This window comes from Passer domesticus, chromosome 5 (genome assembly GCF_036417665.1).
Source record: "Passer domesticus isolate bPasDom1 chromosome 5, bPasDom1.hap1, whole genome shotgun sequence".
NCBI lineage: Eukaryota > Metazoa > Chordata > Aves > Passeriformes > Passeridae > Passer > Passer domesticus.
The window spans coordinates 48783200-48808142 of record NC_087478.1 but is presented as its reverse complement, the minus strand read 5'-3'; the positions used below and the strand labels follow the sequence as shown (position 1 = coordinate 48808142).

General features: G+C 55.2%; 2 protein-coding genes across 3 annotated transcripts; both read right to left on the bottom strand.

The window, feature by feature from the left end:
* Positions 1-3681: 3681 nt before the first annotated feature.
* On the bottom strand, positions 3682-20019 carry KCNJ4 (potassium inwardly rectifying channel subfamily J member 4). 2 transcript variants are annotated; one of them, XM_064420243.1, is made up of 3 exons: positions 19602-20019; positions 7417-7592; positions 3682-6217 (listed from the first exon to the last, which is right to left on the bottom strand). In XM_064420243.1, exons 2-3 carry the CDS (start codon positions 7452-7454, stop codon positions 4888-4890), a joined length of 1368 nt encoding a protein of 455 aa, XP_064276313.1. In that variant the 5' UTR covers positions 7455-7592; positions 19602-20019; the 3' UTR covers positions 3682-4887. The 2 variants fall into 2 exon arrangements, with proteins under 2 accessions (XP_064276313.1, XP_064276314.1); XM_064420244.1 differs by lacking the exon at positions 19602-20019 and adding an exon at positions 16451-17223.
* On the bottom strand, positions 9850-11490 carry LOC135300610 (uncharacterized). Its single transcript, XM_064420245.1, is given in 2 exon segments — positions 9850-10139; positions 10141-11490. Coding segments are annotated over 2 exon segments (1317 nt in total). The 5' UTR covers positions 11259-11490; the 3' UTR covers positions 9850-9940.
* Positions 20020-24943: the final 4924 nt, after the last annotated feature.

Sequence of the window (24943 nt, the reverse complement as noted above, 5' to 3'; positions counted from 1 at the left end):
GAAGAGCTGTTAAAGCTCAAAGAGCACAGAGGAGGTATTCTTGCAGAGGTCATGAGCCTCTGCACAGCTGCTGTGGCAGTGCCATGTGCCCTATCCAGTCCTGGGCAAAACTGGGACAAAACCAAGCTGTTTGAAACCTAACATGTTTGTTCAGAAGCACAGACATCTCCGGCACCATTTCCTAATCATGGAAATCCAAACCTATTTTCTCCTCAATTGAGATTATTGTCGTGTTTCTTAAAAATATTTTTAGTTGCAGTGTGCATCAAAATGTTTTGCTGAGCAAGTTTTGTGTGAGTTGAAAGGTGCCAATGATGATTTCTTTTCAAAAGGGTTGTCCAAAAGTGTCACTAAAAATAAAACATGAAACAAGTTTCTCAAGTGTCATTTCAAACAACAACATTCATTTGAGAGCTGGCAAGAGTGACGAGAGCGTGGTTAGTTGTCATGGGGTAGAGGATCTGAACCAGTGCCTGGATCTTATTCATAGGGAAAAAGTCCTTCCTCTCCCCATTATCTTTCTGGTATTTGAATAGCTTTCAATAATGAGCCAAGTAAGATGTTCAAAAGTAAGACAGGAAAGAAATATAGATTGTGGTTGAATGAACAAAGAAGCAGTGTCTTCCTCCTGAAAAGCAGGCTGCCAGTCCCTTGTGATTAGAGGCAGGTCTTAGGGAAGCAATCCCTCCATCAGATCCTGGAGGAGGGAAGGACCCCAGGGACATCATGCCCTCTCATGCATTAAAGGTAACTTCTGTGGAGAGCACAGTGCAAGGAGGTATCACCTATCTGATGCTCCACACACTGTGTGCAAAAGGTAAAATGCAGTGTGTTTACAGTTATGAATGGCCTGGACAGCTGATTTGCCAGACACTTAAAAATGTCAAGCCTTCTGTGTATCAGTTTTCCAGGATGGATTCTCCTGGTGGCTTTTCACAGGCTGCATAAAGGAGTCCCCAGCATATGGCCAGAGAGGATCTTGTTGAGACACTTGCTGCTGTGTGGCATTTTTGTGAATGTTCTTGGGTGTTTATGGGATGAAGCTGTGGTGTAGGATGGACTGTGCCCCCACGTGTGGCATGGACATGTAGGCACCTGCAGTGCACGAGTCCTCTGGGATTCCAGTGTGCAGGTGCAGAAGGATGTCCTGCTGCTGTGTACCAGCAAACCCCGTGGGCACATGTGCAGCTTGCAGGAACTGACACTGGAGTGGCTGCACCATGCTGTTGGAGGGGCTGTGTGTGGCACCAGCTGCACAAAGAATGTCTGAAAGGCAGAATCTTGCTCACCACCTCTGTCTTCCTGCACTGGCTGTTCCTCTCCTTCCCTCTGCCCCCTCCACCCCTTTCCTCTCCCCTCTCTAATGATCTCACAGCACTGAAAGCTTTCTTGCAATTTTATTATGAGCAGCAGGGGTTTAGTTGGGTATTCTTCAACGCCTCACTGTCTTCTCCACCATGATGCCAAACATGAAAACATCCAGCAGGTTCAGACATATGGATGGGGCTGGAGCCAGTATGGCTGAATGACGCGTGTTCCCTCAGATTGATTGCAATCTTGTCCCATTTTTCCCACAAGAGGCCCCCAGGTAAAGGGAGGGGTGGCAGTGCTGACCTGTGTGCTGCCCCAACCACGGCAGCTCTGCATGCCATGGCCCTGGTGCACCGCCCTTGCCTGGCATCTCTGCCACTCACTCCTTGGTGACTGATGGGGCTCCCAAGAGCTAAGGGGACACTTCATCCCCGCCAAGCACTGCCACCCACCTCCAAAGGATGTGTACATCAGTGGGGGGGTACCCAGCCATGAGGCTCCCCCTCTGCTGGAGGCCACCACCCCAGCCTGTGTCCTGAATGCCCGCGTCCTCGCACACAAAGTCCTTCTCTCTCGGTCCATTAGTTTGTTTCCATGGCCAGTGGCAGGCACACGACTCTGAAAGCTGTATTAAAAGCCAGGTCAATACCAGCCCCTGCTTATTCCCCCAGGGGAAAATAAGTAAATAATGAAAAGAGGGGCTGGCTTCATTTCCTAAACCAGCAAACTCTCAAATTTAGTGCTGAGAGAGGCACCTCTGTTCCCAAGTGGGTAGCATTGGAGCTCTGAGGAGAGGCAGCTCTGCTCCAGCACCAGCAGAACCAGGAGGGATGGGGGCCACTCAAAATCCAGTGAATCCATCATTTCAGTAAGGCTTTGAGGCAAACTGCTCTGGCAGATGGGCTCTGGAGCGGAGGATCACTACAGGAGTGAGGTAGAGGCTGAGGTACTTGAGAATGCCTTCTTTGCCTCAGTCTTTCACAGTGAGACCAGTTGTCCTTAGGGTACTCAGTGCTCTCAGCTGCAAGACAGGTACAGGGAACACAACAAAGCCCCATAATGCAGGAGGAATGCTCAGTGACCTCCTACACCACATAGACACTCACAGGTCTGCAGGGCTGGATGGGATCCACCAAAGAACACTCAGAAAGCAGGTTGAAGAGCTCCCCAAGCTACTTTCCATCTTTATCAGCAGTCCTGGCTAGCCAGAGGGGTCCCCAGGTGACTGGAGGTTAGCCAGTGTGACACCCATCTACAAAAAGGGCTGGAAGGAGAATCTGGGGAACCACAGGCCTATCAACCCAACCTCAGTGTCGGGAAAGGTCATGGAGCAATTCACCTTGCCATCGTACTGAACATGTGGCACAAGGGGAATCAGGCCCAGCCAGCATGGGTTTGGGAAAGTCAGGTCCTGCTTGACCAGCCTGATCTCTTTCTATGACAAAGTGACCTGCTTAGTGGATGGGGGAAAGGCTGTGGATGATGTTTACCTGCCCTTCAGTAAAGCCTTTGACACTGTCTCCCAAAGCATTTTTCCTGGAAAAATTGGCTGCCTGGAGAAGTGAAATGGATGCACTGTTCATTGGGTAGAAAACTGGCTCCATGGCTGGGCCCAAAGGGTTTTGGGGAATGGCAATATTCTGGGGAATGGAATTATTCCAGTGAATGGAGCAAACCCAGGCAGGACAGCTGTTCCTCTACAAAACCTGCATCCTAAGATGAGAAATGACCATGTCTGGGTTTAGGCACATCTTTTAAGTCTACTTGTGCTCTTTCTCAAACCCACTTCCATCTACCCTCACTTTCTCTTCCCCTTTTCCCCTTCCTTCTTCACCATCTGCCTGCTGTGTCTGTTTCTTCCTCTCAGTCCTGCTATTTCTTTCCTTGCCCTTCTGCTTCTTCCCCTCTTCCTTTTACTTCTTGAACCAATTCCAAGTTGACATTGAGATGCTTTTTTCTGCTTTGTAGATCAGGGATTAGGTGGAACATATCTTCTTCAGCTATTCCCCACCACAGTACAGCTACTGGGTGCCCAGAGCAGCTTCCTGAGCTCCCTGTTTGTTTTTCTGTCCTCATACATCATCTGCAGTTATGAAGGGGTGATTCTGCTGCTCCTGAAGGAAAATGCTCATCACATTTTCACCTCTTTTGAGAAATGACAACAAAGTGATATTACAGGTCTAGCTTTGGTTGATGTCCTCCCTCATTCTCCCTTCACTCGCCACTAGCACAAAGATGCTTTGGGTTTTTCAATGGGGTTTTTTAATCTAGAGCAATGTCTTGCACATCTCTGCCTCTTCACCAAATGCATCTATAACCCTTCCCTGGGAAAAACACTTGCTATCTCCAAAGCAAATAATATTGCTTGGCCAATTCTACTGGTGATTTTAATGCAGACTATTCCCTATACACACATTTGTAAGACCTTCTCCCTGAGCAAATTCTCTGAGTCTCTTGTTATAGGCCTTTACCAGAGAGGTCCAGAACAAGAGAGCCCTCGTGGTGGAGCTTCCAGGGTCCAATGCCATACAAATAGCAAACACCAGCCCTAATAACCCTCATCAGTCTCTATACCAGGCTGCAGCCTTGGAGTCTGTCCTTTGCTTCCAAACCTCCCCTTGGGATATTAGACTTTATTAAAAATAAATAGTTACAAATTCTGTTTTACAGCTGATGGCATCAGGGAGAAGAATGGAGGAGGCAAAAGGAGCAAGTGGAGGGTCTGCTGTCCAGTCAGGTCACCTGTGTGCCATCCCGGCTGTGCTGCGCCAGGGAGCAGTCTGAGTGTGGTAAGCACAGGGCTCTGCCTCCTCCGCCGGTATCTCAGGAGAGGAGCAGGACATGTTCTTCAAGAGGATTGGGAGAACTGGATCCAAGTCCATGGAGCCGAGCTGCTTCTGGAGGTGACAGACACCAAAAGCCAAGGAGAGTGCAGAGCAGCCTATGTAGAATGTCCTTGTCTCCTAGCTTGGCATTTGCCGTGGGAGAATATCGATTTCAGTTCTCCTTCTCTTTTATATACAGAATCATGTGCAACAAGCAACAAACGTGCAAGTAAACTCCTTCCTTGAGATCCTTCCCCACTCCCTCCAAGAGTCCCAAACTCTCCCTTCTATCCTCATCTGGTCAGTGCTTAGGTGTTGCTCCTCTCCCAGCGACGGCGATGACCCTTGACAGCCATGGGGCCTACCCATAGTGAGAGGGGACAGAAAGTCTGCTCCCGCCTCAGCAGCAGAAACACTTGCTGTGGGTCCCAATCTGTCCACTGAAGGCAGGGACTCCTGTCACCTCTCCAGAGACAAGAAACCAGGCCTGCTGCCCTCCTGTCTCTGGGCAGGGAAGGGGTTCTAGCCCAAGCTGCGTACCCAGAAAGAGCAGTGTATCCTCACTCCTCTCCCAGGCATTAGGACCTGGTGAGAAAGGGAGTATATCCGAGCAGCTCCAGGCCTTGGTGTGTTTGGGGCTGAGAGGCAATCATGGGAGGCATTATTTGGTGGTGAAGGAACTTATCCAGTGTATGGGTACGGAACGGAGGAGACTGTAGGCAATGGGTGAGGAACGGGGAGGCTGGAGGAGTTAGATGGCTGACTCCCTGCGGTATGAGATTGTATCTAGAGGCAGAGTTGCCTGGAGCCGCTCCAGGTCCAGGTGGCTTCCAAAATCCATCATCTGGATGATACCTCCCTCCTCCTTGGTGTTGCCCCCTAACACCACACCCACTTCATCATCATCTTCATCTTCATCTTGACTGACAAGTGCCAGCTCATTCTCGTAGCAGAAGGCACTGGGAGGTGGAGGAGAAGGTAAGATGGTCATCTTGCTTTCTTGCAGCTCCCGGGCTGAGCAGCAAGGTGTGCCAGCTACCTCGTACGTCTTGTGAAAGCGCGAGTAATCCACTTTGTAGTGGTTCTTCTCCTCAAACACGACTGGTTCAAAGCGATGACCCCAAAGGATTTCGCTAGCGAGGTAAGAGCTTCGTGCCTGTGTGGTCATGGCTGTGGCTTCCACCATCCCCTCCAGAATAACCACAATCTCAAAATTCTCCGTCTCCAGCTCTTCCTTGCCAATCCCATAGAGGGGGCTCTCCTCATCAATCTCATGAACGATAATAATGGGTGAGACCAAAAATATACGATCAAGACCCACATCGTAGCCCACATTTAGGTCCCGCTGGTCCAGGGGCAGGTATTCCCCTTCCTCCGTCATGTAGGGCTTGATGAGCTGGGCTCGGACATGGGCCTCCACAATGTGGCTCCTCCTCAGGTTGCCCACCCTCCACATGAGACACAGTTTGCCGTCCCGCACGGAGATCACGGCATGATGGCTGAAGAGAAGGGTCTGGGCCCGCTTCTTGGGCCTTGCCATCTTGGCCATGATGGTGCCAATCATGAAGGAGTCAATCACGCAGCCCACGATGGACTGCACCACAACTGCCATGATGGCCAGCGGGCACTCCTCGGTCACGCAGCGGAAGCCGTACCCGATGGTTGTCTGTGTCTCCACTGAGAAAAGAAAAGCCCCCAGGAAGCTGTTCACGTGCATGATGCAGGGCTTGAGGAGAGAGGGGCTACCTGCCACCGCCGGCGCATTGAGGTCACCATGGAAGAAAGCAATGCACCAGAAGAGGAAGCCGAAGAAGAGCCAGGAGACCAGGAAGGCGGCGGAGAAGATCATCAGCATGTACCGCCAGCGCGTGTCCACACAGGTGGTGAAGATGTCGGCCATGTAGCGCTGAGATTTGTTGCTCAGGTTGGCAAAGTAAACGTTGCACTGGCCGTTCTTCTTCACGAAACGGTTGCGGTGCTTCCGCCGGGGAGCGTGGCCCTTCCCGTTCCGGCTGTGCCCGTTCATGCTGCCCAGCGTAGAGACCTTGTGTCCATCCTCTTCGGTGGAGACGATGCTGTACCTGGGAGCAGAAGAAACAGGCACTTCCATCAGGAATCCATGAAGGGTAACAGCAACCACTGAGACAGCAAGGGCAGGAGACGTGGGTGGCTCACAGGGCTACAGGACCACCCTGCTGGAACTCACAACAGCACGTTTCAGTGATTATTGCACCGTGGTGCCAACCTGACCACACTGGTGGACATCCACTGCAATGTTTGCTGAGTGTTGCTGCCTGGAGGTTGCATCTAGCAAAGTCCTGACAGGCCAGCACAGCAGCAGCAGCTTGTAGCTCTGTGGTATCTTCCAGCATTTATGGTGAGGAGGGATACAAGGCTTTGAAACCTGACAGTAGCTGGGACAGCCAGGAAGCCTGGAAACAAGCACCTACAGCCTGACCACATTTTGATCCTCATATAATATAAGGCTGCGAGTTTCTATTTTCTCCTCTTCTCTGCTCACTGATTTCATGGTGTGTGGTGACAATGTTTATACACTTCCTGCCTCAGGACAATTCTGTTGCCACAGCAACATGTGTGTCTTCCAGCATCCCTTATCCGAAACCAAAGGTGTAATTTGGAAACCAAGCCAAAGCACTGGCGGTTTCCTTGGCAGAAGCTACAGACACACTTTCTGGGAAACCTTTCCCCCTCTGGCTCCCCTCCCTTGCAGTCAGCTCTGACACTGCCCCTCATGTGATCCCGTGACACTTGCAGATACTCCTTAGATGTAATGGTGGACAGTGCTCTGACCACCGGGGAAACCAAGAGAGTGCACTGAAGCACAAAGACTCTCTGTCCTCACGCCAGACAAGCTGCAGCCTCACAGGACCCTGCGAGTCTCTCTCCCCACTGTGGTGCTGACATGTCAGCTGGAGTCCCCCAGAATGGGCCTCCATCTCATGGCAAGGACAGCACTGGTGGCTGAACATGTGATTCCCAGGAACATGTGGCTTCTCCAGTGCTGTTGGAATCTGTAATTTCTGGTCCAGCACCATGCAGTGCTTTGCTTCTCCTCCATAGTATTCCTCCAAACACTACCCCTACATATGGCATGTTTTGGATTGGAGAAGGAGAGAAGAGTCATTCCTTGGAACAGGAAAGCCATTGACAGGTAATTTGAGAATATATAAAAAAGCAGTCTGAAGTTATGGTCTGAGGGGCCAGATGAGGAGGAGCAGGTCACTGAGGGCAGCAGCATCTCGAGAGGACGGTTACTCACCGATTGACTCGGACGCTGCCCATGGCTTGCTCGGTCATCGGGTGTCAGGGGGCCGTGGGAGCTGGCAGGGCGTGCGAGCTCATGCAGCAGCACTCACGTGGGACTGGGCAGCTCCAGGTTTCACCTCTGGCGAGCTGGGACCAGCGCTGCCATTGCGATTGCTCCTGGGCACACGCCTGGCAGAGAAGGACAAAAGCACACGGCGGTGAGATCCCCCGGCAGCACCCATGGCAGTCCAGAGTGGCGAGCACAGCGCTCCCAGCCTTTTGCTCGGGATGCATTGGGAGGTCTCCTTGGGGCACCTGCTGCAGCCTGGCCGGGCAGCTGAGGAGCTGATGGGTGCAGACTGGGTGCACGGCCCGCAGACCCCGCGCTCCCAGCAGAGGAGCAGGGCCGGCCGGTCACCGCTCCCCAGACCAAGGGCACGGCAGCTGAGCAGCTCACAGGGCCCTTGCCCTGAGCCATTTTATTAATATCAGAGCTTACACCAGGGCGAGAGCTCAGCCAGGATAAATACCTCTCACACAAGGACTAACAAAGCACAGGAATGCACAGCAGCCCGCAGGGATCCCCGGCAGCCCAGCCTAACCCTGAGGGGATTTTTTCCAGGGTGTGCAGAACACCCTGTTTCATATAAAAGAAGGAAAGCAAAGGGTAGAACCCAAAAGAACTGATGGAAAGGAGGGGCTCAGGAGCAACCAAAGAGAAGGCAGTTAGAGGAAACAAACCTTGAGACATGCCCTGTGTACAGCATCCAAGGAGCAGCTCAGCAGCAGAGTCCTGGGAGGATGTTCAGCAGATGTCCCAACCCAGTCCTCCCAGAACAGAAGGATGGGGAAGCCAAAGACCCAAGAGCCAACCTATTCCACCTGCCCAGAGCTGCTGGGAAGTGAAATGCACTGCGGGGGTAATGACTCACAGATTAGGAAGGGCTTTGTACACCCATGCTAATCCTGCTCTGTAGCCTTTGGATTACAGCAGCCAGTGCTGAGTGTGGATGCAGACAGAGCCAGCTAGTCTATTCCCTCCTCACCAATAAACAGCCACTGGTTGCCAGATACAGGAAAAGATACAAGGACTTTGGGATCAAATGTAGGGCTTAGAGCTGTTTGCAAGTGGTTGTGCACGGACAGGAGAGAGGAATAACAAATGATGTTGCCTAGGATAGAAAAGCTGGTGAGAGCCATCCTTGTCCCATCAGCAGTGCCCCAGAATGGGGCTGCACATGGCCAGGGATGCCCCCCAGGATGCCACTGCTTTCCCCAGTTAGGATCAGAGACTGGAAAGCTGCAAGAAGGGAGCTCCAGACATCACCTCTGATGGGATGAAGATTACTCAGTTACTGAGGCAGTTAAAGCTCTGCAGCAACACAAACAAGGTTGTTCAGACCAAGAGTATTATGGGACCAGGAGGAGAAAACAACCTTGTAATCCGCAACTCACCATATAGAGACAAAAGGGAACAGCTGCCCAAAAATCCCCATCAGGAAAAAGCACTTTGACACTGAACACTGCCAGCTCCCACCAGCTCACTGCCCTACAACATCATGAAGTCAGTTTGGCCAGGAATTTTAGCAGACCCTGGGGCTGGTAACCCAAGTTAATCAGAAATGTTGATGTGATGGAGAGGTCAGTTCATACCCACAGATGGTCCTGCTGGGATAAGGCTGATTAGAGCGATCTCATGGTGAGTTCAGACTGCAGGGTCCCACATCACTTTGGGGGCGGCAATGTTTAGGTTGTACCAGTTTAGGTACAACCCTCTGTGCCACCCCAGCCAGGAGAGGAAAGGCATCTTCTTCAACTGGCATCATTCTCAGCCAGCCTGGATGTGCCAAGCTCATCCTTAGCCAGAGCTGACCCCGATAACACAGGGAAGGCCCTGCCACAGCTCACACATATGAGTGACTCACAATATCCTGAAAGTTTCTACAACCAATGACTCTCTTTCTGCAGCTGCAAAAACAGATGAACCATCTCTAGCGATTTTGGATTTCTGGCCCAGGCAGCAGCCAGCTCCAAAGGAAAGGAAGGAGGACCTAAGGCGCTTTGTGAAAACGTGTGCAGCAACACCTGGAGGTCTGCTCCTCACCTTTCCCCCCTTCCCAAGAAGGGGCAAAGGAAGCAGATGAAATACAAGGGCTTGGTTTATCTCCAGTTGAGGCTGGTACAGCTATGGGATGGGATGAGCACACTGTGTAAGAGCACTGCATCCTGTGGTGCTGTGTTTCCTCCTGGCTTCCACGTGGAAGCTCATGTCAGCCGGAGCTGTGGCAGAGTCCACCATGGCTGGACCATGCAGCTCAGAGCCTGGGCAGCCAGAGTGCCCAAACAGAGTATCAGCAGCTAAAACCACACCACTACCTGCACTGGTACTTAATCACAAGGAAAGTATTCCCACAAAGGACGAGGGCTACCAGTCCGAGCACACACATTTGAGAGTGGGAAAGTAAATGCTTTTATTTGCAGTAAATGGTTACAAGCGAGAGAACGATGGCCTCGGACCGTGCACGGATCCATGGAACTCACACAGAACTGCACTCATAGATCTTTCTCTGCTTAAAATTTGGGAATTTTTCTGGTGGATTCAAGGACCTCAGTAACAATGGGCAGAATTTCTGAGGCAGGAACTGCCTGAGGGAGGCATCATTGCCCATTAGGAGCTTGTGGGAGTTTTGCCTGGTGAAGTCCAAGTTGTGCTTCAGTGCTTCCAGGCCAGTCTGTTCTCAGCTTTTCATTCTCCAGCTTGCACCTCTCCAGCTGTCCTTGGAGCATAAAGATCTGCTGCTTCAGCCTCTCCACGTTTGTTTCAGCATTCAGAGCACGCTGGGTCGTCAGCTGAAGATAACACTCAGTCTGCCGGACTAAGGACTGGAGCTCCTGGGCTTCCCTCTCTCGTTCAGCCTGGCTGATCTTCAGCTGATCCTTCAGGCTGGCCACCACGCACGCCTGTCTCTTCAAGTTGTTCTGGAAGTTGTTAAACATTCTCCCGGCCATGGCGTTGTCCTTCCTGAGTGCAGCATTCTCTCCCTGGAGCCTGTCATACTGTTCCCTGAGCATGTTGTACTCCTCCCTGAGCACGACGTCCTGCCCCATGACCACAGCCCTGTCCTTCTTGAGCTGTTTGAACGCCTGCCTGAGTGTAAAATTCTCCGCCTCGAGCACGACGTTCACATTCCTGAGCATTCCGTACTCTGACCTGAGGATGTTGTTCTCCTGCCACAGGGAGTCGTAGGTCGGCCGCAGGGGCCGGGGCTCTCTGTCCTTGCTGTCCTCGCCGCCCTCCCCGCGCAGCACGTGGGGCTCCGCTCCCGTGGTGCTCTCTGGCAGCCCCACGTAATGGGCACTGGCATGGGCCTGCGTGCCAGCGGCCTCTGTCCCCAAGTGCTGGCCTGAGCTGTGCTGGACAGGGTCATGGAAGCCACTTGCTGCAGTACCGGCCTTTTGGGGGGCAGGCAACGTCAGGTGCCCAGGAAGGTGGTAGGTCGGGCTGGGCTTCTCATCTCCAGCCAAGCTGTCGGACGTTCTCATGTCTTTGTAAAATGGTTCCTGAAACTCCCGATCTTCCTTCTCAAGCTCATGCTTGGGCAACCCCACCTGTTTCTCTTTCACCATGTAAGAGTCTTCAGGAGTTGGGGGAGATTTGGGTTCTTCCAGATTCTCTGTCTTATTTTCATCTGTGCTGTTACTGCTCTTGCACGAGGGTGGAAGAGGGTCAGAAGGGCGGGAATTCCCTGATTCTTCACTGTTATCATCACCACCATCGTTGGCATCACCTAGCAAGCCTTGAGATTCTGGGTAGACCATCATCATTAGCCCAAAGATGCGAACTGGCCGTGACATTTTTCAGGATGCTCTCAGCTGCAGTAAGCAGGAGCATCCAAATTGTGTTCCTGGAGTGCAGGCCATACAGGCTGTTGACACTGCCAAGCAGCGTGCTGCCTTCTGCAGCCTCAGCAATGCTTGTTGTGGCCACCCAAATCCCTCTGTTTAGAACACCGGAATGTTCAGGAGAGACACATACCTCTGCATCTTGGCTCTGGGGACAACTGGAACCACCAACATTCCAAGGTCTGTGATGTCATCGAGCTCCATGTGTGCTGAGTTGTCAGAAGCAGGGGAGGGGGAGGAAGCAATCAACTGCTGTCCTGATTCTGTCTAGGACTGCGTTAATTTTCTTCGTAGTAGCCAGCACAGTGCTGGCTGATAACACAGACTTGTTGGAGTTGTTGTTTAGTGGCTTACTCCAAGACAAGGACTTTCCTGCTGCCCATGGTCTGCCACTGAGGAGCTGCACAGGAATCCAGGAGGGAGGATGGCCAGAACAGCTGGTCCAAACTAGCCAAAGGGATAGTCTATGCCACAGAACATCCTGCCCAGAATATAACTGGGGGATTTAACTGGAAGGGGCTGATGAATGCCTGGGGACACGCTGGGCATCAGTCATTGGGTGGTGAGTAATGGGGTTGTGCACCACTTGTTTCTCTTGGGTCCTGTTGTTCTCTCTCTCTGTGTTTATTAGATTACTATTTATATTATTATTATTACTATTTCTATTATTATTAATAATAATAATAACAACAATATCATTAACATATGTATTATTGTTATATTTTGTTTCTATGATTAAATTGTTGTTATTTCAAGCCACAAAGTTGACCTTTTCTTTTCGATTCCCCTGCCCACTGTGGCTGGGGGCACTGAGAGGGAGAGAGGGGCTGACTGATACTTAAGCTGCCTGCTGGGGTTAAACCACAACAGCTGCAAAAGGTGGTTTTGGCAGCGTGAGGATAAGCTGTCCTGCAGGTGTAGAGCTGACCCCAGCTGGGGGATGCTGCCGGTGAGCAGAGAGCAGCTCATGATAAAGGAGGGACAGGGACGATCCAGCCCAGGCAGGCAGCATGGCTCAGAGGGGACAGCCCTGTCCCACAGCGTGCTGAGACATCTCCACCAGCAAGGTCAAGCCACTGGCACCTGGCTGGGGCTCACCCTGGACAGGGGCAGGAGATGTCACCAGCACTTTGGCCAGCAGCTTAGGCATGGCTCTAAGCTGAGCGGCCAGTGGAGGGTCCACGCTGTGGTGCTGCCAATCTGATTCATCCCTGCTGCCAGCTGGCACAGGGAAGTGTTAGTAATACCAAGTGCCACAAACTCAGAGCGGCACGAGCCAGGAGACGAACAAAAATAAACACGATTCCCACTTCCACCCCAACACACCCCCACAGCGCGTGGTGCCGCCATGGGAAGGACAGACAGGCAGGCAAGAAACGCCTGGGCTGGGGACTGCTGCCACTTTGGGTCACTGTCCCTCCTCAGCAGCCAGGGCCACCACTGACATCCCCTGCTGCCAAAATCGATGCCACCAGCTTGGCAAGGCCTGGGGGCTTACCAGGAGCCCAAACCCTATGCAAACATGGTTCAAATGGCCGCAAAAAGGTCCCATTGCAACTTGGAAACCTGAAACAAAAAGGGAATGAAAGGGGAAGGCTCAGAGGTGTCTCCAGCAGAAGGGGATTATATTCATATCCTGAACAGCCTGTCACATGGACAAGGGGGAGGAAAGCCTGGCTGAGGACAGAGACACAAATCCAGAGCATGCCTGAGGGCATTTCTTGGAGCTTGCTCTTCCTCCTGAGACCCACATGTGAAGCAGGAAGCTGCAGAGTCAGTGGCAATCCTGTGGAGTGCTCTGAAACCAAGCTGGTGGGTGCAGCAAGGAGAGACACTAGGCAGGAGGCTGCAGCCTGGACAGATGCCTCCCCATCCCTGTGCTCCCTGTCCTGGGTGTACAGGAACACCCATGAGTTTATGGCCTGCAGAAGCCCCCCAGCATTTTTGAAAGCTGCTGCAGCCAGCACTGGTGTCACAGCCCCTGCCTTGCAGCATTGAAGCAGCCAGCCAGATGGGTCTCCAGGGCCCAGCAGCTGCTTCCAGCCCCAATCCTGTGCTACCCTCCCCTCTTTCCCAGGCACTTTCTCCCTCCCGTGGCTTAGACTGAGCAATGCCAGGGACACCACCGCGGTGCTGCAGTCATCTCCTCCTTCCCGTGTGACACCGTGCTCCAGCAGCACAAGCCATCACACCAGCCCACGCTGCCACCCCAGTTCTGCTCTGGCCCTGAGAGGCACGTGGGGCTGCGCTGCTGCTGTCCCTTTCCAAGGGATCTGCAGGATAATAAGGTCAAGGTGTTGGTGCCAGGGCAGTGCCTCCCTTGCTCCATCCTCTGTACACGGTGCAGCGCCTCGCACGTCCCAGTCTTTCTCCAGCCCCTGCCAGAGTAGATCATATATTGTCAATCCTTCCTTAAATTTGCAATGGAAGAGTCTCATGAAACAGAACAGAAAAGTCCACGCTACAGCACTCCCCCACTTCTCTTTTTATAACAACCGTATCTGGTGCTCTGGGACATACACTGTGAGCGACAACGATGGAAAAATCCCAGGGTATTTTTACACTCTTAGTCTTTGCTTTATCTGGAGTTGTCTGGCAAATGCTTCTCTCCTGTCTGTGGTCAATGCCGCAGCCGCTGGTGGCTCTGCTTTGTGCCTTTGTCCCCGTTACCGGCTGCCTGGGATCAGCATCCAGCAGCCTGCCAGCTCGGGCACGGTGACAGCACGGCAGACGAACTTCTCGCCTCTCGGGGAGTCAGGGCGGAAACACTGAGGAAAAGCTGAGCAGGGACCTCTCTGCCTTTTTGCAGAGCCTTGCAGACCCGCAGCGCTCAGTGTGTCCTCTCCATCCTCTTTGTAACTCCATCTCTCCTCCTGTTCCTCACGGATATTCCCAGGGTTCGTGCAGGCAGCTCTGTGCCGCGGGGTCTGTCCTGCACAGGAGGCAGCGGCCGAGCTCTTGCTGCTCCGTGCCGGCAGGGCAGGCTGCCAGGCAATGTACGGGCACACGCCGAGGCACAGCCACCGTGCAGGAGAGTTTTACCATATTAAAAAGGCAACTGACATATGGAAGGTGAGGGGAGGAAGCTGTAATCAACTCGATACCATTTTTATATACACACTTCTGCCTTTTCGTTCAATAATTATAAATAGATCAGGTGCCAACAGTCCCCATCTGCCCCTCAAGGCGTGATCCGCTGACCAGTTTCCCTCTCCAAAAGAGGATTTTATTCATGTGCCTCTGCCCGGTTTATATTTTGGAGTGGAGTGAGAAGGGGGGATATTTTTTCCCCCTGTGAAGCTCTGGAGCCTGAGGATGGGTAATATGAAAACAAAACAAAATGATTTGAAGTTAAACCATCTCAGTGTGTGACTCAGAGCTATTCATAGCTCCCTGAAGCCAGCTGCAGCAACGGAGCCAGAAGGATTCTGCCCGTATTATTATTCCAATTACCATCTGAATTAAAAGTTTGAGCAGTGATCAGCCCACATGCTGATGGGAGGGGGAGAGAAAAAAGCGAAGAGAGAAGGAGAGAAAGAGTGAGAGGGAGAAAAAACAGATAAAAATGGGAACCACACAAAGGTGCCCGGGATGACAAAGTCAGGGAGAGGCACAGAAAGGTGACAGCATCACCTCCCGCCCGCTCCCACACCGCCCCAGCGATCCCTGCTGCGGCTGCACCGTCCAGACAATGGCGCTGCGAGAGGAGCTGCCTACTCCGCAGGATCTCAGACTGGCTGCGGGATACCCCGCGGTGGGGCTGGCACCGGCATTCACCCACTCCTCTCTGGCCAAAATGGGGCTGGGGATGGACTGGGCAGGGTTGTGAGGAGAGGGTGCTGCGGGAGTGGCAGCTGGGGAGAAGCCCCTGCTTTTTCTTGCTGAGTGAGGAAGGTGGGTGTTATTCTCTATAGCTGGCATCACGGGAAAAATTAAATGATCAGAAGGTCCCTGGCCTTCCTGGGGTGGTGTTCTTGGCCAAAAAGGAACTGAGCTTTTGTAGCAGCCAGGGTGCAGACTGCATCCCACCTGCTCCCGAGGAAACACAGGGGCTGGCATACCCCCAGCACCCTGCCGCCAAAACCGTGGACTAGACCCCAAAAAGGCTGGTGCAAAACCTGCAAGAGCTGAGAAACTGAAGGCTCTGGGCTGTCCCTGAGGTCCTCACATCCCAAGCAGATACAGTGCACCGAGGTCACCTCCTCCAGCTCCCTAGCACAACTGCAGAGTGCAAAGGGTGTCTTCACTAATCTCCACATCCCTGGAACTCCCTTCACTGGGCATCCTGCCCCGTGGAGCCCTGATGTAAGGCCATTCCCAGCAGCATCCCTTCACCATCTCTAAAGCACAAAGTGCCTGGTCATGTGGGATGTCTTGATGGCTTTTGGCTACTCAGGGGACAAGGATAATTACCAGAGTGCAGGAAAAGGGGGCTAAGAGTGGCTTGCATCATCTGCCTGCCTGCTGCAGTTGTGGTCTTGACAGGGCAGGGATGGACTGCCAGTGACTCTGCCAAGCACACAGCAAGACAGGTGCCTGCAAATAGTTTATGAATGATGGTAACAGCAGCGACAGCAGCAAGGGGAGCAATAACCAGGGCAAAGCCTGCTCTGTACCGAGCCCCTGATCGAGAGGCTGCAGCCACTTCTCTGCACCCAGCCGAGTTCCCAGCCTGGCCTGGCTGCTAAGCACTACCCCATCAGCGACAGGGGAAAAAAAACCTTCCTTCACCCCCCCTGTCGCTGGGCTAACAGGGAGCTGAGCAGAGCCGCGAGCCTCCTGAAAGGGCCCCAGCTGCTCCCCTTTCACCATGCTGGGGCGCCAGAAACAGAGCAGAGGGAGCATCCCAGGTGAGCTGAAAGCCGCATTCCCGCAGAGAGGGGATCAAGTATTTCCCCACAGGTTTGCAGACTTGTATTGCTGCGGCTTGACCCGCGGTTTAACAAGCACCTCTGGAAGGAGTGAAGCCCAAGTGGTGCCCGGCTCACTCAGCACGGAGGAGCACTGCCCGCTCCTTGCCCTTGCCCCGGCTCTCGGGCAGGGAGGGGCTGCCATCGCGGCAGTCGGGCTGGGCACGGCGGGTCCTGCACAGCGCCAGGAGTGCCATATCCCCCCCTGCTCTCCGCGGGATCCTGCCTGCTCACCTGCCTGTCGCCTGTGGCGCTGCCCGCGGCTCCTGCCTGCTCCCCTCCGCCCAGACACGAGGCTCTCTTGGTGCTGGGAGCAGCGCGAACAGGAGAGGAGAGGAGTTCTGAGGCCGCTGTGCCAGGTCCCGCGGCAGGCACCGCCTCTTCACGGTGCCATCGAGCTTTTCAGAGGGTGAAGCGCCCGTGTGCCCGGCTCGGGGTGCCCGGTGCCCTTCAGCCCCGCGCTCAGCGGCGGGGCCGATCCGTGCAGCTCTCCCGGGCTTTGCCCTCCTCTGGGGCAGAGGCACTTTCCACATCCACCTGCTCTGGCTCCTTTCAGCTGGGCAGTCTGCGCGGGTGCTTGTGCTCGCCGCCAGCAGGAAGGGAGCGGGGAGAGCCCGGCTGAAGGCAGGGGAAAGGAGAGCAGGCAGCAGAGAGGCAGCTGGGACAAGGCCAGCAGCTCTTTGTACCAACGCTGGTACCGCTTGCCAGGGAGGGAAGGAGGTGGGGAGATGTGTCAGGGTCGTTTCTCCGAGCCTTTTGCAGGGGACAGAATGGGGGACGCTGCTTCCCTCATTATCAAACAGCACCAGGCTCCCTCTGAAGTGTTTCGGGAGAAATGTTGCCATAGAAATAAAACAGCCGTCCAGATTGTGAGGGGCAGACCCACTGCCACGGTGGCAGGGCGTGGGCAGAGCGGCGGCAGGAGCCCCTGGCTGGCGGCGTGGGGAGGTGCCGGGCTGGAGAGCACCTTGTTCTCCAGGCTCTGGTCCCCAGTGAGGGCAGCAGTGGTGCTGCTGTGCCAGCATGGCCGGTGCCAGGAGGTGGTGGGCATCTCCTCCCCAGGTAAACCATGGGTGAATGCCAGAACTGTCCCTGAAGCAAGCTGCCTGCTGCCAGGCTCCCGGGAGGACAGGCATGGAGGTGCCTGGATCTCTGAGGCCACGGGAACAGGGTCATGTGGCAGCCAACTCCCATCCCTCAGCAGCCTGTGCCAGGCACCACCTTCACTGCTGAGCCTCAGAGGTCTGAGGGCGAGAACCAGCTCAAAAGCAGCCCTTGCCTGTCCCAAGCCCCAAGAAGGGGCTCCAATCCCAACCATCACCACCAAAACCACCTTGTCTGGCGAGGAAAACAGCTGCCGGCGCCTCTGGGGGTTCCTGTGAGGCCTCTCGGCCCTGCTGAGGGGCACAGCAGCAGCGATGTCAAGGAGCAGGGGCTTGGCCTGACTGGGTTCCGCAGACGCCCCGCGCAGCCCGTGCCATTCACGGAAAAGCGAGCGGCAGCGGAGGCCGGGAGCCGCGCGGGTGAGCGGGGATCGATCGCTGAGACGCCAGCATCCATCGATGGATGGCGGGCCCACTGCAGGGACAGGGGGATGGGGCTGGCTGAGGCACAGGGCACTCACTGCTCCACTGATGGCACCACGCCGCGGGCACAGGTGCCCACCGCCGTGCCCTCCTCCCCCTTGCTGGCACCTCCTGTCACTGTCACCAGCCCAGGGACGCAGCTGCTTCCCGGGCGTGGCCGATGGCTGGGCCTGGGGTGGCCAAGAGGCTGGAGGGGCTGGTGGGGACTGGTCCTGCCAGGCAACTCCATCCCTCCCTGGCCACCTCCCGGCTTTCTGGTTTTCATTGCAAACCATGGCGGGGGGCTGGAAGGGACAAGGACCACTGCCTGCCCTCCTGCCAGCACCACGCGTCGGGGCACTTGATCTTAGCACCTGAACAGGGAGAGATGGAAGGAAAAAAAGGTGGAGGAGAGGGAATCTGCTTGCCTCCAGATCAGCCCTCTCCAGTTTATCCCCTCTGTGGCCATCCTCACCATTTGTCCTCTTCCCCACCACTCCCTGTCCCCAGCAGATTCATGCTTCCCCTAAGGCAGGTATTTGCCCTGTATCAATTATTATTTCCAGTGTCTGCAAACAGGAGTGGCCACACACTGCCGGGGTGTCTCTGTGGGTGTCACTTCTGGTGGTGAATGGAGAAGGGACACATTCCCTTGTCTCTGCCAAGATGTATTCCCCATGCACCTGCCTGATGGCTCCCAGGCTCCGGGTGACCCCAAGCCCTGGGCTCATCCACACCTCCCATCCCTTGGGGATGGCTCCTCCCGAGAAGCCAGGGAGGGCACGGAGCAGGGGCTGAAGGCAGCCCTGGAGCCACGTCCCCTCTGTTCCTGTGCACACTGTCACCCTCTGCCCTTCCCAGCACACCCCCAAGGGGAGAAGGGGAGAAGGGAGAGGCCCCAGAGCTGCTCTTTGCTTTGCCATCAATGGAGTCAGGGCTGGGCAGCAGGGATAGGGAACTCCAGGCTCTTGCCAGAAGGATTTGGATGGCTCCAGGCTGTTTGCCCAGGGGGGAGGGGGCTGAAGGGCCAGGGATGTCGGAGGTGATCTGCCAGCACCATGCAAACCTGCCTGCCCATCCCTGCCCGCTGGGGAAGCTGACCTCGTCCACAGGGAGCAAAGGCAGAGTTTCTCTGGCAGCTTCCCCGTGGCTTCCTCCTGATCTCCTTCACCCAAAGCCTCTATCCAGAAGACCCTTTGCACCGTGCCTGTCTTGGGGGGTGTTGGAGCACCACTGGCAGGATCAGCCATGCTGGGGCTAGGAGAGGTGGAAGGCAAGGGAGAGGAGGGCAGATCTGGAGCCCCAAAAGCTCCACAGGCAGCAGAAGAGCCAACACATCCACTTCAGCCCCATTTGCACCTGCGAGCCTGCAGAGCAGGCCTCCCGCTGCCTTTTTCTGTGTGAACCGGCCGGGGCCAGCACAGAGAAGAATCCACAGAGCAGGAGAAGCAAAAGGTGAGCAAGACCCAGCCCGGGGCTAGGAGACACTACGAAAACCGCAAAAATGAAGAAGTTACCTGCAAAGGGGCCGAAGTCAGGGTGGCAAGGGGGCGGGGAGGGAAGTTGGGGAGGTTTAGAGGCAGGAGCCCACCCCTGCCCCTCGGCCCGCGGGAGCTGTGCGTGCATACGCCATGCACACAAGGCAACTTTATTATTCACTGGCACGCTCGCACGAAGCCACGCATCTCTCCCCAAGTTATATTTATAGCCGCTCCTCGGAGCGAACGCGAATGAAACAATGCATTATTTTGCTAAGGGAGAAAAGCCCTTCCCGCTCTCCTGCCGGCGAGGAGAGCAGCGCGCCCGGCGCCGCCTCTTACCCGGGTCCTGCCGAGGGCTGCCGCCTGCTCCAGCCGTGCCCAGCAGCATCAGAGGCGGCGGGGAGCGGCCGCTCTCTCCATCTCACCATGAGCCGCCTCAGCCGGACCGCAGGAATCGGGGAATTCTCCCTGCAGTCCTCGCTCGCCTCCAGCCTAGGTTTATTTTTTTCCCCTCCGAAGAGCTACTTCTCCGCTGCGACCTGCTCCTCTCCCAACTCTGCCCTGCCCACGCCAGCGCTCTCCTTCTGCCTCTGCCTCTCAGAATTTTTTGCTCCCAGGAGCGTCCATCCCACGGAGTGCTGATGTGCCTTCGTGGCTCAGCGACGGGTTTAGGTCTCCCCCTCCTGCCCGGCTCCCTCCTTCTCTGGCATTGTTTTCCCTTGCCCCTTGCTGCCCCCCTGCTCTAGTCCCCAGATCCCCCCTCTCCCTGACTCCCTGCCTCCCTCAGCGCTCCCTCCCTTTCGCTGGCTGCCTCTCCCCCTCGCTGATTGCTATGCAGTCTGTAGCTGAGAAGTCAGTAACTCCGTGGTAGGATCCAACAGCTTTCCGCTACTTTAGCCCATCCTCGCATGTGAGCTCAGAGCTGCGGAGCCGCCGTGGGGGAGAGAGCAGCCATCGGCAGCGGGAAAGGGATGGAGGGGCCGCCCGGTGCCCCCAGGAGGTGAATCCTCCTCCTGGGCTGCTGCACGGAGATTAAATAACCACCGGCAGAGGGGTTTTCCCACCTGGATTTGGGGTGCTGGGCTGGCACCTCGCCCTGAGGAAGGAGCAGGCTCTCCCAGCTGGTCCGCAGGGTTTGCTGTGGGGCATTGCCTCCCCGCTCTACAGAGCAGGTGATTTCCTGCCGGGATGAGCAATCCCGGGACAGCGGCTGGACACGAGGGACCAGCCCTCGGGGCTCCAGGACAGTGCACAGCCCTCCTGCTGGGAAACCTGTCCAAGAAACCTCTTTTGGGTCTCCATGGCCAGCAGCACCTCAGAGGCTTTAAAAAGGTCACTTCTTGGTGGCAGGGAGAGAAGGCAGGGGACACTGCTGCACAAAGACAGAGGCTGAAAAAGCCCCTGACTGCACAGGCAGTGGCTGCAGGCACAGGGTCCTGGGGACAGCCCTGCTGCAGCACAGCGTTTTTGAGGCCATGGTTTCCCTCTTGGTGTCTCGTTTGCTGTCCCCAGGGTTAAGGCCTGTGCTGAAAAGTCAAAGAATATTAAAAAAACCCTTTTAAAAAATCTCCTGTGGGCCCCAGTCCTACAAGGACCATGACCCTCCCTCCCAGAATCCTCCCAAGGTGTGGCCCATGGGGTGACCCCTGCACAACATGCTGTGGACCTGCTGTGCCCCACCAGCACCAGTGAACCCTGCCGTGGCGAGCACAGCCTGCTCCCACCTGGCAAAGCCACTGCAGGGCAGCAGGGGCTGCTGGGCTGGGTTTAGTGGCTCCATGCAGGTGAGCAGCTGCAAACCAGGAGCTCATCAGCCTCCTGCATGGGTCAGTTCACCCCAGGGCACCCCTGGCTGCTCCCTGCAGCACCTGGATGGAGCAGGGCCAGCCTGTCCATCCCCTCTGCAGCCATCCCTACAAGGACTTCATTCAGAGGGGTACTTGCTTTCCCAAAAGCTCTGTCTCTAGGGCCTGTTGTGGGGCTGCTTCCCAAGAGGCACTGCCCAGTGTCTGCCCAGCTGCTCTTTGGCAGAGTGTCCCATCCCTCTGGCACCACCACAGGCTTCTCCTCTCCATGTGGTGGTGAAGGGATGAGGATGGGGCTGACACACCTTGCTCCATCCCACAGCGGGCAAAGCCATCAGGTGCAGCCCTGTGGCCACCTCAGCTTCAGGTGGCGTCTCACCCTCTCTGCCTTTTGCTCCTCTCTGCTGGCTCCCCCAAGGCCTCGCCACATTTCCCTGTGTAGGAGGAGGGACAGCTGCACCTTGTGCACGGTGTGGCACCGCCAGGAGACAGGTGGCACTTCCAGAGCCAGCGAGAGGGGCGTGGGGACGGCGCAGGGAGGGTGTCAGCAGCCCCTGGCTGTCCTTGTGCCCCCGGGGCCGTGCCCTGACCGCCCCATGGCCGCCGGCCCCAGCAGCGGGGTGGCTCACACTCGCCGCCCCCGCCCGTCTCCAGCAGCACCGTCTTTAATAAGAAGCGTGGAATATTTTAGCACCTATGTAAAAGCCACCACAGACGGTGGTGGCAGCCGTTGCCAGGGAGACACTCCCAAAAATAGCCCCACTCCGCCAACCTTTCCCAGTGCCGCTGTGGGGATTGAGGGAGGCAGAGGGATGGAGGGATGGAGGCATGGAACACTGGAACGAGGCATGGATAAAGGGATGGATGAAAGGAGGGAAAGAGTCATAGAGATGGACAGAGGAATCTTTGGAGGGGTGAATGGAGAGAGGATGAGTGAGGGGTGGAGTGAAGATGGAGGAAGAATGGAAAAGATGGAGGGAAGAATGGACAGAGAGAAAGAGGGAGAGAGGGATGGCTGGAGACAGATGGAGAGATGGGTGCAGCAGAAAGCAAGAGCTCCTGGGAAGGTGAGCAAACGCTGCCTGCCCCTTCTCCTGCCTGGGCATGAAGAGAGCTGCCTCTGTGCCAGCAGCTCCTACTTGGACACCCATGGTCCTGCACTGCTGTGACACCAGCTAAGCCAGCACGAACCCTCAAGCCCTCTCTGTGCTGAGCAGTTCTGATTTTGGGAGTTTAAACCAGAGAACAAAGTTTTGGGCTCCTTAGCACCTGCCATGCTCCCTCTGTGACCTTCTACCAGCCATCCCATCTCTGTCCCCAGTGTTCCAGAGCTGCCCAGCCAACCTGACCTGGTCATGGGGCAGAGATGGTGACACACAGAGGTGACCCTTGGTGCTCAGCCCCACGGTGTTCCCCAGCCCCTCGGGGAAGGCAGAATCATTTCCCTCTCCTAGACAAACCCCTGAGGCTGCCCACTCTCCCAGGAGGCCTGAGCTACATCCTGCAGCAGAAATGGAGGGAGACACCTGGAGCACCACCAGGGGCAAAAGCAGAAAGGCCTTCCTGATAGAAGGAAACAAATGTTTTAGTGATAAGGAAATGGCCTTTGTCCCTCTTCTCATCCCACAGCCGTCACCTCACAGGCAGAGGTGGAGAAGGGCCCTGGCTGAAGCTGCTGCTGCCTGGCCTGGGGACTCTGCAGGAGGAGCCTTCCAGACCAGCAGAGGCACAGAGGGAAACCCCAAAAATAGAACCAAAGGAGGAGGGGTGGGGGGGAGAAAAATAAACCCAACAACCCCAAAATCTCATTTTTAATATCAAATCCCAGCTCACTTGCCTCCTTGTCACCCTGGCGACATTCCTTGTGGTCACCATGGAAACGGGAGGCATGGAGAGAGCATCACCACGTGGGGTGGTGGCAGCACCCGGCATTATTTTGGGAGGCAGGGAGACACCCGGCGCAAGGCGCTGTGCATTGTGGCAGGGCAGGAGGAGGGAAGGTTTATTTTTACTTGGTCCCACTCCACGTGCCAATTTTTTCTTCTCTAAGAGCCTGGGTGTCCCTTGCCCTGCAGCAGCTTTCCTGTGGCCCTCAGGAGCCACGCAGGGATGGTGTTCCATGGGGACAGCCCAGCCCTACCACCCTGTTCCAGCTGGGTGAGCTTGGCTGGGCTGCTCCCATGATGTCCCTCTAAGTCACCTCAGCTGGTGGCTCCTGGTGTCAGAGCAGGAGATAATGCTGCGAGTTGGGCCCACCAGTTCTGCTTGGGAAGGTGCAAAATGAGGAGAACAAACCTTTGCCACCCCTCTGCAGGGGGCTTCTTGCCTTGGGTGGGACAAGAAGCTGCAAAGAGGAGTGCAGGGACAAAACAGAGACGAGGACTCTCTGGCGTGGCACACCAGGGGATTGGAAGGGCATCTCTTGGAAGAGAGGACCCCAAATCTGTTCCTTCCCCGCAACTTCACATCCCTGCTCCACGAGTCAAAACTCTTTGCCCACCTGCAAAAGGACCTGGGCTACCAGGGACCTGCAGGGCCACCAGGGCAGGGGCTTGGCTTTCACCAGCACCCACACGGCCTTGTGAAGCCCTGCTGAAATCCCAGGCAGCTCCACTCTGATGTCAGGAACCAATTCCAGCAGTCCCTGCCCTTCGCCAATCGTCTCCTTTGCTCTAACCCGCCCTCTTCCCACGGCAGCAGCCCCTGCCTCGGGGCCCTGCTGGGAACAGGCAGGGATGTCTCCAGTTTCGTGGGGCTGAGCAGGTGTTTTCCAGCCCAGCCTGTGAATCCATCTGGAAAAGCCCTGTGATGCAGGTGCTGGAGCGTCAGAGAGGGAAAACACAACCGCCAACCTAATGGGCAGGGAGGAAATGTATGCAAATCTATTCAGAAAGGGAGCCGGTGATGCTAATAGGCTTGTTAATCCTCTCGGAAAGCACCAGGAATAACATTTTTACACTTTGGTCGTTAAGGATTTTACTCCAAGCAAGCCCATAAGGACAGAGAGAGATGCGTAGGGGATGGCCTCAGGTCGTGGCTGGGGACAGGGAGGGCAGCAGCCAGAGCCAGCTTTGGGACAGGAGCAGGCGGGATCACACAATCCAAGAGTAACCAGATTAGACCCACAGCCAGATGTGATTTGCTCAGGGACAAGGAGACAAATTACAACTTCCATTTGGTTGTACTAAAGCAACTTGAAATTAGTGATTAGATATTGACTATCTAATAGCTGGATCTTGATGCAGAGGTTCCCCTGCTGCTGCCGTGAGATCTCCCTCCATAACTGCTGCTCCAGGGACAAGGTTCATCCAAAACAAGCTGGTCACCCAGCTTAATATATTTTCAAATGTATTAAAGCTTTCTAACAGTCACTACTGAGCTCCTTTCTGCAAAACCAGCAGCAACCATGTGCTTCTTTCACTCAACACATTCCCTATGTCATTTGTAACCCTCTTGCAGGAATCCAGCATTAATATTTTCACTGAAGTTTGTTTCAAACCAGCCCTTGGGAGGATCTTTTCTTTCTCCAGGGCCGTGCTCAGGGATCCACACTGCCTCCTGAAGGAAGGGGTGCCTGCTGGGGCAGACACCAGGGAATGGCTGTCCATGAACGGCTGTGGAAGAGCCACAATGGCTGGATAATTCAAACATCTCTCCACTTCTTCTTTGGCTGCAGGAGCCAAGCAGAGCACTGGTGAGAAGGTGGGATGGCCGGGAAGGGCAGAGAGCAGAAGGCTCCGACTGGCAGCAGGACAGAATATCCCTGGAAAGCCTGGCCCTCGCCGGAGGGTGTGTCCTCGAGGCCAGAGGATGGGAATCCTGTTCCCTCTGCCTTTTCCCCTTTAACCACACTTCCGTGTGTAACTTGAGACAAGC